The 16,096-nt window shown below is 42.3% G+C and overlaps 1 protein-coding gene across 1 annotated transcript in view; it reads right to left on the reverse strand.

The window, feature by feature from the left end:
- Positions 1-276: 276 nt before the first annotated feature.
- The window catches only part of slc17a6a (solute carrier family 17 member 6a), a 63,713-nt gene continuing 47,893 nt past the window's right edge, over positions 277-16,096 (reverse strand). The window contains exons 10-12 of the mRNA XM_068046918.1: positions 15,345-15,455; positions 12,853-12,980; positions 277-609 (exon numbers count right to left, since the gene is read on the reverse strand). Coding sequence (XP_067903019.1) covers positions 277-609; positions 12,853-12,980; positions 15,345-15,455 — 572 coding nt within the window. The remainder of the gene's footprint in view (positions 610-12,852; positions 12,981-15,344; positions 15,456-16,096) is intronic.

A 16,096-nucleotide genomic window follows, 5' to 3' on the forward strand; every position in this document is an offset into this window, starting at 1 on the left:
TCTTGTTAAATCTCCTGGCAATTTACTGATCAACCAGCAGACCCCCAAAAAAGCCGAAATCCTTCTAAAATGGTAAAGCCTGGATTGGGATGATGCACACCACCATTTTGTACAGATTGCACTCAAATGCTGCTTTGTTAATTTCTACACTGTTAACAATTGTCATTCTTATGTGTGGACATTCACACCACAGTTTTCTGTGCAAACAATCACAATGAATCTTGGACACAAACACTACAAAATATTGAATAGACTTTTTTTTAAATCTTCTCCCTGTTATGAATAGTCTCCTTCTTCATGTTCTTTATAGTAGTAAGAATCTTTAATTTCCTCTTGTACAAACTCTTCTTTTTTCTCCCATCCATTTGGCCAGCCACCGTTGCTACAGGTGGTGGCCCCATAAGACTTTGTTGTGCCATAATTCTGAGTAATGTCCCCGGTTTCTTCTGCCAGTTCATCTTCGTGTATGAAACCACATTTTTCTTCACTTGTTTGTTCAGGGTCTGCCCAAGGCTGTTTCTCACCAGATGCAAATAACCCATAAAATATGACTCCTGCGTAGTGGACCAGGGCCGCAATTAGAAAGACATACTGCCACTCATTCTGACTCTGTGAACAAAAAATACAGTGAAACTTATTTGTGCATCCATCATTTTCCCAAATAATGTAGGCTTGAGGTGTTACAAATATCCACTGCTAAAAGTCTCAATTTCAAGTTAGGGAAGTCCACTGGTAGAATTGTTGATTTATCCAAATGTTACTTCCTGCATTCAGACAACTTAGTAATCACAGATAAGAATAATAATTGCACTTCTGGTGTGAACAAGCCCTTCTCCTCTCTTTCCCATACAAATGCACTACTTCTAAATTCTGATACTCAAAAGAACATTATGATGAACAAATTGATATGACTGGAATAGTCACTCAGCCTGCAATTATTGAGATCAGTGGACAAAAAGGAAAATATTTTATAAATATGTCAATGTTCACTTTCAAAATAGTGTGTGTTGGCACTTACCAATCCTTTATGACAGTACAGTAACATACCGAAGCATTCCAATTTATAATTACTCTGTTTTCCACCTCCAATTTTACACATATTTTTCTCCCCTTTCCCCCTCTTCTGAAACGTGTGCAGATATAATTTTCTACAATCATATTTGCATTTTTGGCTTGATCATGCTGAATGGTCACAACTGTGGATGCTACCAGGAGTGATCTCCTCAACTTAAGATTTTTGGATAAAACTGAATGTAGATAATGCAGTTTTTATTTCAGTGGTGGTATGATGGCTGCTTGCAAGAAAAGGGTGTCAAAGACTGTGAGATGTCATTCTGCAGACAAATATTAAGTATTAATGAGTTATGCATCCACTTGGACAAGTAACAGGGAATGTTGAGTCATCTGGTGTAAATCGCCAAATTGTCAATTCACTCAGTGATGGAAATCTTGGTCAAGACTTGAGAAACAAATTGCGTGAATGGATATAAGAGCCATAAATTAAGAGATTTTCTTGAGCCCTCTGCATGACTCAAATGAATTGAACGACTATGATTGTGGCAAAATGAATTTTTTCCTGTGCTGACAATTCTTTAACGTATGCTGAATAGAAGCATTGTGTAACAAGTTGATATCCAAGGCCACACAAATTATCTTGTAAGTAGAAAGCTGATAGCTCAAATCACAGAATCACAGAATTGTTACAGCGCAGAAGGAGGACATTCAGCCCATCGTGTCTGTGCTGGCTCTCAGAAAGAGCAATTCCCTCAGTCCCATTCCCCTGCCTTCTCCCCATAACCCTGCACATTCTTCCTTTTCATATAACTAATTCACTTTTGAATGCTTCAATTGAACCTGCCTCCACCACTTTCTCAGGTAGCGCATTCCAGACCTTAACCTCTCGCTGCGTGAAAAAGTTTTTCCTCATGTCACTTTTGCTTCTCTTACCAAATACTTTAAATCTGTGTCCTCTTGTTTTCGATCCTTTCATGAATGCGAACAGTTTCTCTTTATCTACTCTGTCCAGACCCCTCATGATTTTGAATACCTCTATCAAATCACCTCTCAGCCTTCTCTTCTCCAAGGAAAACAGTCCTAACCTCTCCAATCTATTTTCATTACTGAAATTCCTCATCCCTGGAACCATTCTCGTGAATCTCTTTTGTACTCTCCCCAATGCCCTCACATCTTTCCTCAAGTGCAGCTCCCAGAATCGAATGCAATACTCCAGCTGAGGCTGAATTAGTTTCTTATACAAGTTCAACATTACTTCCTTGCTCTTGTACTCTATGGCTCTATGAATAAAGCCCAGGATACCTTATGCTTTATTAACTGCTCTCTCAACCTGTCCTGCCACCTTTAATGACTTATGCACATATACACCTAGGTCCCTCTGCTCCTGCACCTCCTTTAGAATTATGCCCTTTATTCTATATTGTCTCTCCATGTTCTTCCTACCAAATTGAATCACTTCACATTTCTCTTCATTGAACTTCATCTGCCACCTGTCTGCCCATTCCACCAACTTGTCTATGTCCTTTTGAAGTTCTACACTATACACCTCACAGTTCACAATGCTTCCACGTTTCGTATCAGCTGCAAACTTTGATGTTGTGCCCTGTACACCATGTTCTAGGTAATTAATATATAACAGGAAAAGCAAAGGTCCCAACACTGATCCCTGGGGAACTCCACTACAAACCTTCCTCCAGCCCGAAAAATATCCATTAACCACTACTCTGTGTTTCCTGTCACTCAGCCATTTTTGCAAGCATGTTGCTACTGTCCCTTTTATTCCATAGGCTACAAATTTGCTCACAGGTCTGTTGTGTGGTACTGTATCAAATGTCTTTTAAAAGTCCATGTACACTACATCAACAGCATTGCCCTCATCAACTCTCTGTTACCTCTTCAAAACACTCCAGCAAGTTAGTTAAACATGATTTTCCCTTAAAAAATCCATGCTGGCTTTCCTTAATTAACTCATATTTGTCCATGTGACTATTGATTTCGTCCCAAATTATTTTTTCTAGAAGTTTTCCCAACACCAAAGTTAAACTGATTGGCCTGTAGTTGCTGGGCTTATCTTTACAACCTTTTTTGAACAAGGATGTAACGTTTGCAATTCTCCAGTCCTCTGGCACCAGCCCTGAGTCTGAGGAAGACTGAAAAATTATGGCCAGTGCCTCTGCGATTTCCACCCTCACTTCCCTCAGTATCCTTGGATGCATCTCATCCGGCTCTGGTGCTTTATCCACTTTAAGTTCAGACAGCCTATCTAATACTTCCTCTTTATCAATTTTAAACCCCTCTAGTGTCTGACTTACCTCCTCTTTCAACATTGCCTGGGTTGCATCTTCTTCCTTGGTAAAGACAGATGTAAAGTATTCATTTAATACCTCAGCTATGTCCTCTGCCTCCATATGTAAGTCCCCTTTCTGGTCTCTAATCGGTCCCAGTCCTCTTTTTACAACCCTTTTACTATTTATATCCGATGACCTTTCTAGAAAGGATGCCTTAGTGTTTTTTTAGTCCCATACAATGATGGTCAGCAGTGTTAATTAATTATTCAACCTGGGATACCATTGTTTGCAATCCCAAATATCTTAATGCTATCATCAAAAATGTTTCACATAATTTCTCAGGTATGGTTTGCTGCCTATGGCACTGTTCTGTTTAATTCATCCAGTGAGGCACACAGCCAGGTAAATAATGAGAAGGTCCCTGGCTACAGTTTAAACAAGAGGCCAGTGCCTGGGATAATAACTTTGACTGACTGTAATTTCTGAGGCACCAGAGAAGAGGGCTATACTGACAGCTCAGTGGACAGAGACTCCAATTTAGGGAATTATATTGGCAACCCTCGCTGGGCAGAAAGCAGTCAGTGGGCGGAATTCAGTGAGGCATTTTGGAATGAGAATCAAGGCATGGGGGCACAGACAATAGCAATGGATGCGGCCGCCCAGAAATCCGATGTCATGATGTTGGTTCCGGATTTAGTCAGTGCTGGGAAAGCCCTAAAAAGGCCTTGCTGCCCCAATGCAACAGGAGTGCAATTTGAATTGCTGAACAGTTAGTTTTAATATATTTGAATGCAATTGATCACAATTCAATGGGGGAGGTGGGGGGTGGGGCGGGATTTGGAAATACGTTGATGATGGGGCGGCCCTCACATGCCTTCAGATTCCCGGCCATTGAAGTCTGGTGGCACTGAGGTGAGGCCTCAATGCCATGATGGGAAGGTAGCCATGAACAGTATTGGATAAGGGAAGAGGGCGGGAGCGGTGGCCATTGTTGGCCTGCAGTGGTGCGGGTTCTGCACGGGTGGGCCTGGTCTCATGTGGTCGGCAGGGTGTCCATACAGCTGGGTGAAATAGTCAAATTGCCATACTATCAAGTGAGAGGGTTGGCTCTCGGTAAGGGTGGGCACTGAGGAGCAGCAGCACCTAAGCCATGTAAGATGACTAGGTTACAAAAAAGTTACTAACCAAAATACTGTTAAAACTTAACTACGATAAACTAACATCTGACGATTCTTACTAACAACCATTTAGCTTTATTAGAACCCTCCTTTGTAGTATGGTATGTAGGAAAACTTAGGAAAAAGTATAGACAGTATAGTCAAGGTAGAGGGATTCTGGGAAATTATATCATTTTTTAAAAAGCTAACTGCAGCAAAATGAGACCTTGGAGCAAACAGTGAAAACAGCTGCTGAACAAGATGTAGATTTGTCTCTCAATGAGATAAGACACCACGGAATGTAAACACAAGGGCATTACCTATGTAAATAAGAAGTGCTAGCAACAAAGAAAGAATGATTCTTGGTTGGCTAAGGAAGACATCCTTTAACACAAGGCTAAAGATGATTGAGGAAAGGGAGAGTTAATTGGAAAGCAGCCAGGATAAAAGATGTCTTGACTGTGTCTCTGTACAGCTGAGAGTGTGTGTGTTCTTGTTGTCAAAATAGTGACAAGGTTAATGACCTTCTGGAAATCTCCCATCAGATTGGAAATAGCGAATGTACCTCCGCTATTCAAGAAAGGAGGAAGACAGAAAGCAGAAACTACAGGCCAGTTAGCTTAACATCTGTCACAGGGAAAATGCTGGAATCTATTATTAAGGAGGTTACAGCAGGTCATTTAGAAAATCTCAATGCAATCAGGCAAAGTCAGCATGGTTTTGTGAAAGGGAAATCATGTTTGACTAATTTATTAGAGTTATTTGAGCAAGTAACAAACAACGTGGATAAAGGGGAACTTGTAGATGTGGTGTATTTGGATTTTCAAAAGTCATTTGACAAGGTGCCACATCAAAGGTTATGAAACAAAATAAAAGCCCATGGTATAGAGGGTAACATATTAACATGGATAGAGGATTGGTTAGCTAACATGAAACAGAGAGTAGGCATAAATGGGTCTTTTTCAGTTTGGTAAACTGTAACTAGTGGAGTGCCACAGGGATCAGTGCTGGGGCCTCAACTATTTACAACTATATCAAAGACCTGGATCAAGGGACAGAATGTAGGGTTGCTAAATTTTCTGATGACACAAAGATAGGTAGAAGAGTAAGTTGTGAAGAAGACATAAGGAGTCTGCAAAGGGATATAGATAGGTTAAGTGAGTGGAAAAAGATTTGGCAGATGGAGTATAATGTGGGAAAGTGTGAACTTGTCCACTTTGGCTGGAGGAATAGAAAAGCAACAAATCATTTAAATGGAGAGAGATTGCAGAACTCTGAGATGCAGAAGGATCTGGGTATTCTAGTCCACAAAACACAAAAAGTTAGTATGCAGGTACAGCAAGTGATTAAGAAGGCAAATGCAATGCTTTCATTTATTGCAAGGGGAATAGAATATACAAGCAGAGATGTTTTGCTGCAGTTGTACAGGACATTGCTGAGACCACATCTAAAGAATTGTGTACAGTTTTGGTCTCCTTACTTAAGAAAGGATATAATTGCATTGGAAGCAGTTCAAAGAAGATTTACTCAACTGATTCCTGGGATGAGAGGATTGTCTTATGGAGAAAGGTTGGACATGTTGGTCTGTATTCATTGGTGTTTACAAGGATGAGAGGTGATCTTATTGCAACATATAAGATCCTGAAGGGAGTTGACAGGGTGGATGTTGAAAGGATGTTTCCCCTTGTGGGAGAGACTAAAACTAGGCGACACAGTTTATAAATAAGGCGTCTCCCATTTAAAATGGAGGAGAAATGTTTTCTCCCAGAGGTCATAAGTCTGTGGAACTCTCTTCCCTGGAGAGTGGTGGAAGTAGGGTCATTGAATGTTTTTGAAGGCAGTGGTAGACAGATACTTGACCATCAAGGGAGTCAAAGGGTATCAGGGATAGGCAGGAAAGTGGAGTTGAGTCCACAAATATATCAGCCATGATGTTATAGGCTGGAGGGGCCGAATAACCTATTCCTGCTTCTAGTTCGTATGTATGTTCATAATGCACTTACTGCTATATATATGTGTAAACAGCACAGCAAATGCAGGCAGACAGCAGATGCGCAGTTAAATGCCAATATAAAAAATTGCTATGTGAGTTCAACTGCTCCACCATTAGCTTCACAAAATAGTATCTTGTTCTTAGCCTCCCTGCTTTTTGTTAGGAACTTGCTGTATTTCCCCATAAATTGTCCATTAAATTCACCACAGAAAGTTAAGTCTTGTCATTTCAGCGTAAGTATTCTCTTAACAACATGACAAGTAGTCATTTGGTAGTACAGAAGAGATATCTTACCCTTCCAGGGTAATTTGAGGTAGACTGGGCACTTTCCAAGTGTGAAATTGGTGGCATTAGGCCCATTAGTGAGAATGCGCGATACACAATGAGCAATGATCTGATCGGGGTAGCCATTATCCCACAGGATAGCTTTAATGCGCCCTATTTCGGCGTCAAGTTTGCACAGTGAGCAAATGGCTCGAGCCCTTTTTACAAGATTACCGGTAAGGTAAATCTTATAGAGTGTGGAGAGGTAGGAATCCCAATGCATATATTGACCAGTGAAGGTAGGCTTGTGGTAGACAGTAATACAGAAACCATTAGCAGATTTCTCAACTAGCACCTCTAGGAAAGGGTGCTCGTTAGATTGCTTCATTTCAAAGGTGAATTTGAGCGTGGGATGGAGCACATTAAGGTGTGTAAGGAAAGTCTTACATGCAACAGTTGAAGCTACTATGCAGTAGCAACACAAGTGGTATTTTCCACTAATGGGTTTCTGCCATCAAACAGCCTGCCTACTACACAAATAAGTAATGTGGTATATAAATTCCAGTGCCACTGTGATGCCAGGTACATAGGCCGTATGTCCCAATGACTGGCAGATCGTGTCAAACAGCATGTCCCTTCGACTGTTGGCAGTTGGCAGAATACTGACCATACTCAACCTGCCTGTACTTGCAAAACTCAAAATACAATGTCTAACATTAGATGCAATTCCACAATTGGACAGCACTTGCTGAACAATCCTGAGTGTGCTAAGAATTACATGAACAACCAATTTAAGGTTATCAGTCGGGTGCTCAATGTGACTCACTTACGCTTGCTAGAAGCTACATATATTCATATGCAAGGACCTGTCCTCTGTAGGCAAAAAGAATATGTCCAGACATTGGGCCTTTTTTGAAATAAACTAAGCATGGGAGAGAATAGTTCCCTGGTGCATTCTCATGGCAATGCCTCGACCAATCAGAGTTGGCATGCCAATTAATCAGCACCCTTTTCTCATGCAGTATAAATTGTTGCTCCCTTTGAAATTTAGCATTCTTGCATCTGTCCTGATGAATACAACACAAAAAGCTTCAACAGCATGTCTTTTTTTTCAGCAACATGACAAATGTTAATGATGGCCAAACAACCTCTGACAATTAACTATTACAAGGGTGGAATCTCATTCTTTTAAGTTTGGAATTTTTCAGGGGATTTTAAAAATGTCATACTTAATTTTTTTTCCTTTCTGTCACATTTTTTCTCTCTTTCTTAATCCAATCTCTTTTTTTCCTCATTCTGTACCTGATTTAACATTGAATGAACCCCCTTAGTTCACCCTCCTTGTGAATCCTTCCTGTGTTAATTCCTCAATCCTTAAATCTGATTAGTTAAGGAGATACCCTGTTGGTTGTCCTGTTCACTCAGGTCCCAGATGTCCTGTTTCCCTCTTTGGGCCGTGATCAGCTTTTCTTTTATTCATTCTGATGTGGGTGTCACTGGCCAGGCCAGCATTTGTTGCCCATCCCTAATCGCCCTTAACTGAGTGGCTTCCTAGGCCATTTCAGAGGGTACTTAAGAGTCAATCACATTGCAGTGGATCTGGAGTCACATGAAGGCCAGACCAGGTAAGGACGGCAGATTTCCTTCTCTAAAGGGCTTTAGTGAACCAGATGGTTTCATGGCCACCATTAGACTAGCTTTTTTTAAAAATTCAAGATTTTTATTCATTGGATTCAAATTTCACCATCTGCCATGTCCCACATCCCCAGAACATTAACCTAGGCCTCGGAATTACTCGTCCAGTGACAATACCACCACGCCACTGGCTCCCCTCATAAACTTTGTCGCCAGAATATTTTGAGCTGAAGAGTGCAGAGACGAGACTGACTCACAGTAGACACCATTAGATGCCCTGCTACATTAAATTCTTGCCCAATATTTAAGTAGTACTATTATTGAAAAAGTACCCTCAACTTCAGCCATAGTGGGAAATGTCATACAGACTGCAGTTCCTCAATAAAAATGCTGCATTGCAATTGCACAGAAAAAGGAACCTGGGGAAAAGGTTTTGCATAATATGATTGGTGATATTATTAAAGTAAATCATAGAAAGTTTAAGGCACAGAAAGAGGCCACTTGGCTCATTGTGTCTGTGCCGGTCGAAAAACGATCTACCTATTCTAATCCCACCTTTTAGTTGAGGGTCTCTGCCTCAACTACCCTTTCAGGCAGTGAGTTCCAGACCATCAACACCCTCTGTGCGAAAAAGTTTTTCCTCAACTCCCCTCTAATTTTTCTACCAATTACTTTAAATCTAAGCCCCCTCGTCACTGACCTCTCTGCTAAGGTTGAATAGACCCTTCACCTCCACTCTATCCAGGCGATTGTACATTTCAATCAGATCGCCCCTCAGCCTTCTCTGTTCCAAGGAGAACAACCCCAGCCTTTCCAATCTTTCCTTATAGCGGCATTTTTCCAATCCTGGCAACATCCTCGTAAATTTCCTCTGTACCCTTTCTCGTGCAATTACATCATTTCTGTGATGAGGTGACCAAAACTGCTCACAGTACTCAAGTTGTGACCTAACCAATGAGTTATACAGTTCCAGCATAACATCCCTGCTCTTGTATTCTATACCTTGGCAAATAAAGGATAAGATTCCATATGCCTTCTTAACCACCTTATCGACCTGTCCTGCTACCTTCAGGGATCTGTGGACATTCACTCCAAGGTCCCTCACATCCTCTACACTTCTCAGTATTTTCTCATTAATCATGTATTCCTTCGCTTTGTTTGATCTCCCCAAATGCATCAACTCACACTTCTCCAGGTTGAACTCCATTTGCCACTTTTCTGCCCATCTGACCAGACCATCTTCCTGCAGCCTACAGCTATCCTCCTCGTTATCTACCACTAGGCCAATCTTAGTGTCGTCCGCAAACCTCTTAATCATGCCCTCTACATTTGCGTCCAAATTGTTAATATACACCACAAAACAGGGGACCCAGTACTGAGCCCTGCAGAACACCACTGGAAACAGCCCTCCAGTCGTAAAAACAATGACCCTTTGTTTCCTGCCACTGAGCCAATTTTGTATCCAGCTTGCTGCATTTCCTTGGATCCCATGGGATTTTATTTTTTTAACCAGTCTGCCATGTGGGACCTTGTCAAAAGCTTTGCTAAAGTCCACATGGATCACATGAACGGCATTACCCTCATCTATCTTCCTTGTTACTCCTTCAAAAAATTTGATCAAGTTGGTCAAACACGATCCTCCCTTAACAAATCCAAGCTGACTATTCTTGATTAGCCTGTGCCTTTCTAAGTGACAGTTTATCCTGTCTTGCAGAATAGATTCCAATAATTTGCCCACCACTGAGGTTAGACTTACTGTCCTGTAATTATGCAGTCTATCCTTCTCTCCCTTTTTAAACAAAGGTACAACGTTAGCAATTCTCCAATCCTCCGGCACCACACCTGTATCCAGTGAGGACTGGAAAATGATGGTCAGACCCTCTGCTATTACCCCTCTTGCTTCTTTTAACAGCCTAGGATACATTTCATCCGGTCCTGGTGATTTAACAACTTTCGAGGACGCTAATCTCATTAATATTTTGTCTTTCCCTATGTTTATTACATCCAATACTTCACACTCTTACTCCTTAACTACAATATGTGCATCGTCCCCCTCTTTTGTGAAGACAGGCGCAAAGTATTCATTAAGAACCATGCCAATATCTTCCGCTTCTACACATAGGTTACTTTTTTGGTCTTTTATGGGCCCCACTCTCTCCTTAGTTATCTTCTTACTCTTAATGTATTGTTAAAACATCTTTGGGTTCACCTTGATTTTGCTTGCCAATATTCTTTCACGCCCTCTCTTTGCTTTCCTAATTTTCTTTTTGATTTCACCCCTCCACTTTCTATACTCCTCTCGGCTTTCTGTCGTATTGAGTTCTCGGTGTCGGACATAAGCTTTCTTTTTCTGCCTTATCTTACCCTGTAGGCTCATTGACATCCATGGGGCTCTAGATTTGGCTGCGTCACCCTTTTTTTTTGTGGGAACATGTTTACCCTGAACCCCTTGAATCTCCCCTTTGAATGCTTCCCATTGTTCTGACACAAATTTACCATCCAGTCCACTTTTGCTAAAGCTCTCCTCAGTTTAGTAAAATTGGCCTTGCCCCAATTGAGAACTCTAACTCCTGTTCTATCTCTGCCCTTTTCCATAATTATGTTAAGACTGACTGAATTATGATCACTACCACCAAAATGCTCTCCCACTCCTACTCCTTCCACCTGTCCATCTTCATTTCCTAAAGCTAAGTCTAAAACTGCACACTCTCTTGTTGGACTTGCTATATACTGGGTAAAAAAGTTCTCCTGAATGCACCTCAAGAATTCAACTCCCTCAATTCCTTTCACACTAAAACTATCCCAGTTAATATTGAGGTAATTAAAATCCCCTACTATTACTGCCCTATTGTTCTTGCACTTCTCAGAGATTTGCCTGCATATCTGCTCTTCTATCTCCCTCTGACTGTTTGAGGGTCTATAGTACACTTCCAGTAGTGTGTGATTGCCCTTTTTTAGTTCCTTAGCTCAATCCATATGGCCTCATTTGATGAACCTTCCAACATATCATCCCTCCTCACAGCTGTAATAGTTTCCTTGACCAAAATTGCCACTCCCCTTCCTTTCTTATCCCCTTCCCTATCGCTTCTGAAAACCCTGTAACCAGGAACGTTGAGCTGCCATTCCTGTCCCTCCTTAAGCCATGTTTCTGTAATAGCTTTGATATCATACTGCCACGTGTCTTTCTGTCCCTCAGCTCATCTGCTTTATTTGCTATACTTACATTGAAATAGATACCCTTGAGCACTGCCAAACTCTTTGTTTTATTTTCTAACCCTCGTTTCCTCTGTCTTCCAGACCCATCCATTAATTTTCCACCTTCCATTTTAATTTCGATGTTGTCCCAGCTGAGTCTACCCTCAGGTCTCCATCCCCCTGCCAAAATCGTTTAAACCCTCCCCAACAGCACTAGAAAAGCGTTCCGCAAGGATCTCAGTCCCTGCTCTGTTCAGGTGCAACCCGTCCAGCCTGTACAGGTCCCATCTCCGCCAGAGCCGGTCTCAATGTCCCAGGAATCTGGAGCCCTCCCTCCTGCACCATCTTTCCAGCCACACATTCATCTGTCTTATCCTTCTATTTCTATACTCACTCGAACATGGTGCTGGGAGTAATCTGGAGATTATTACTTTTGAGATCCTGCTTGCCAATTTCTTACCTAGCTCCCTAAATTCTGACTGCAAGACCACCTCCCTCTTTCTACCTATGTCGTTGATTCCAATGTGGACCTGGACTGCTGGCTGTTCATCCTTCCCCTTCAGGATGCTCTGCAGCCGCTCAGTGACATACTTGATCCTGGCACCAGGGAGGCAACACATGATCCTGGATTCACATTGCGGCCACAGAAACGCCTGTCTGTTCCGCTGACTATTGAATCACCTATCACTATGGCTCTTCCAGTCTTCCCTGTACTCCCCTGTGCAGTTGAGCCACCTGTGGCGCCATGGACTTGACTCTGGCTGCACTCCCCAGGTGAAGCATCACTTTCCTCAGTATTCAGAACTCAAGTGTGGCGAGTCGAAGAGACTTAGTAGTTGGCAGGAAAAAAGACAGAGGCGCAAGGGGAGAGCCAACTGTGTAACAGCCCTGACAAACAAATTTCTCTGCAACACCTGTGGAAGAGCCTGTCACTCTGGAATTGGCCTTTATAGCCACTCCAGGCGCTGCTTCACAAACCACTGACCACCTCCAGGCGCTTATCCATTGTCTCTCGAGATAAGGAGGCCAAAGAGAGATGGAAGAAGGAGAGAACTGAATACCCGTTGGAGAGTGAAATGCACTCAGGGGCCTCCTGCATTACCTGCCTGATTCTTTGTGACAGTCTGGTGGTCACCCATTCCCTCTCTCCCTGCATACTCTTAAGCTGTGGGGTGACCACATCTATAAAGTAGAAAATATTAAAATGTCCTATTCTAAAGCTGATCTAGAATTCCTTGTATTAATCCTGCATAGCAAGTTGAAAATCCACAGTGCTCCACAGATGTTGATCTAACAGATGTCATACCTTGTTTTTGGTCATTGCTCCAACAATCAACGGGCACACCATTCCAGATAGTGTTCCCACACCATTGGAAATTCCCATGAGGATACTGGCATATCTTGGTGCTATATCCAGATGGTTAACATTGAAACCTAAATAAAAAATATAAAAAGGGGTTATGAAAATGCCTAAGTTGGAAATGTAGACTAAATAGTCAATCGGAGAGTAGGACACTGATTTTATTTCAGCCCATTGCAAAACGACAAACTGTGTTAATTTCTTATGCAAAATAGGAATTTAAAAGAGTTATTAAACTAGTAACCATATCGAACATGCACAGATGTAAAATTTCTTAGTAAACTATCACATTTTGTATCTCAACAGTTAATGCTTTTGCAAAAATGTCCTGGAGAAAATTTACAACCGGGATGCATACTGACATATGAAACTATATACTTTCTTTAAAACTTTCTTTATCCGAACTACATTGTAACAATTGCCTACTTTTAGACTTAGGGTAAAATCTAGCATAGATGAATGGAATTAAATTGTCTCCTCTTTGCCAGGTGTCCTGTGAAAGGAGCTTGAGCAGACTCATCCAACCTCCAAAAACTCTTGACAATAAAGTGGCAGTGTTGCCGTGAGGAACTGTAAGGATGACTAGTGTGGAAAATGGAACAATTCTCACTGATGCAATTTGGGTTGCTCTTGTGAGCTTCTGACTGAGGCTTTTGATAAGATCCCGCATGGGAGATTGGTTAAGAAGGTAAGAGCCCATGGGATCTAGGGCAATTTGGCAAATTGGATTGAAAATTGGCTTGGTGGCAGGAGGCAGAGGGTGATGGTCGAGGGTTGTTTTTGCGGGTGGAAGTCTGTGACCAGTGGTGTACCACAGGGATCAGAGCTGGGACCCTTGTTGTTTGTAGTGTACATTAATGAGTTAGACAGGAATATAGGAGGTATGATCAGTAAGTTCGCAGATGACACAAAAATTGGTGGTGTCATAAATAGTGAGGAGGAAAGCCTTAGATTACAGGATGATATAGATGGGCTGGTAAGGTGGGCGGAGCAGTGGCAAATGGAATTTAATCCTGAGAAGTGTGAGGTGATGCATTTTTGGAGGACTAACAAGACAAGGGAATATACAATGGATGGTAGGACCCTAGGAAGTACAGAGGGTCAGAGGGACCTTGGTGTACTTGTCCATTGATCACTGAAGGCAGCAGCACAGGTAGATAAGGTGGTTAGGAAGGCATATGGGATACTTGCCTTTATTAGCCGAGGCATAGAATATAAGAGCAGTGAGGTTATGATGGAGCTGTATAAAACGCTAGTTAGGCCACAGCTAGAGTACTGTGTACAGTTCTGGGCACCACACTATAGGAAGGATGTGATTGCACTGGAGAGGGTGCAGAGGAGATTCACCAGGATGTTGCCTGGGCTGGAGCATTTCAGCTATGAAGAGAGACTGGATAGGCTAGGGTTGTTTTCCTTAGAGCAGAAAAAGCTGAGGGGGGACCTGATTGAGGTATACAAAATTATGAGGGGCATTGATAGGATAGATAGGAAGCAACTTTTTCCCTTAGCGGAGGGGTCAATAACCAGGGGGCACAGATTTAAGGTAATGGGCAGGAGGTTTAGAGGGGATTTGAGGAAAATAAATTTCACCCAGACAGTGGTTGGAATCTGGAACACACTGCCTGAAGAGGTGGTAGAGGCAGGAACCGTCACAACATTTAAGAAGTATTTAGATGAGCACTTGAAATGCCATAGCATACAAGGCTATGGGCCAAGCGCTGGAAAATAGGATGAGAATAGATAGGTGCTTGACGGTCAGCACAGAAACGATGGGCTGAAGGCCCTGTTTCTGTGCTGTATAACTCTTTGACTCCATGACTCTATGTTGCTGAGGCAGAGCAGAAGGACTCTATTCGGAATCTCATCCCTGTTTGTCCTGGAAGTATTTGACAATGGCTGTCCAAACTAGGAAGCCATTCACAGTGACAATTGCTGGTATCTTTTAGTGATATTTCCTTTCACTCTTAGAGCGTGCAAGAAACAAATTTTGTTAATCACATTTGGCACAGTTTCATCATTAAAACTCATTAACTATGAATGAATATTAGGTAACACACAGTCTAAAATAGAGTCATAGGCTTGGAGGTGGGTCTCCCAGTGCTGAGCTGAAAAGGCAGGGGGAACTCTGCCTCGGCCTTTTCACGCATCCACCTGGTGCAATCCTCCGTTGATACAGAGGCGACGTTTCCAGCGCTGGGATGTCCATCCCTTTAAAGGCAGGGATTCTGCCTCCAAGAGCTGCCGGCCAATCATAGAGCCAACGGCTCAGCAATATTGGCAGCACCACCGGGAGTGCTGGCCACTGCCAGTACTGCAGAGGCCTCGGATCCAGGCCCAGCGCTGTAACCCCAGACCTCAGGCAAGTGAGGCCGGGTCGCTGGAGACAGGCCAGAAAGCCCTGGCAATGGGGGGTTGTGGGGGAGGTCATATTGTCTTACCTGATATAGCAAAACCGCTGAAACCAACAGCCATGACAAGGAATGAAATCGCAACCCCTTTGGTATGTGAGTAGCCTACCACAAGAAGAAATGTTGCTTCCATACCAAAGCCTTCGGGAAAATGAAATACATGTAGTTACCTTCCAGAAGAGAACTGTTAATAATTCTGGTGTTATGATGTTTATGATTATACTCTGCAACAAATGGCTTGCCTCCTGGTGTCATGACATCTACTGTTTCTAACAAAAATGACATGTAATTTACATAGCTTAAGTCAAAGCATGATTTTTTTAAAACTCAGTCATGGGATGTGGGTGTCACTGGCTCGGCCAGCATATATTGCCCATTCCTAATTGCCCTTGAACTAAATGGCTTGCTAGGCCATTTCAGGGAGCATTTAAGAGTCAACCACATTGCTGAGGGTCCGGAGTCACATGTAGGCCAGCAGATTTCTTTCCCTCAAGGACATTAGTGAACCAGATGGATTTTTACAACAATGGACAAATGGTTTATTGGTCATCATTAGACTAGCCTTTTAATTCCAGATTTATTAATTGAATTCAAATTTCATCATTTGCCATGGTGGGATTTGGACCCAGGTCCCCAGTGCACTAGCCTGGTCCTCTGTATTGCTAGTTTAGTGACATTACCACTATGCTACCGCATCCCCCAATACTCAATTACTTAGAATACTCATTACTTGTCTGGATGGATACAGCCACAATAGCATTCAAGAAAATCAACTCCATGCA

Source organism: Heterodontus francisci, chromosome 14, assembly GCF_036365525.1.
Source record: "Heterodontus francisci isolate sHetFra1 chromosome 14, sHetFra1.hap1, whole genome shotgun sequence".
NCBI lineage: Eukaryota > Metazoa > Chordata > Chondrichthyes > Heterodontiformes > Heterodontidae > Heterodontus > Heterodontus francisci.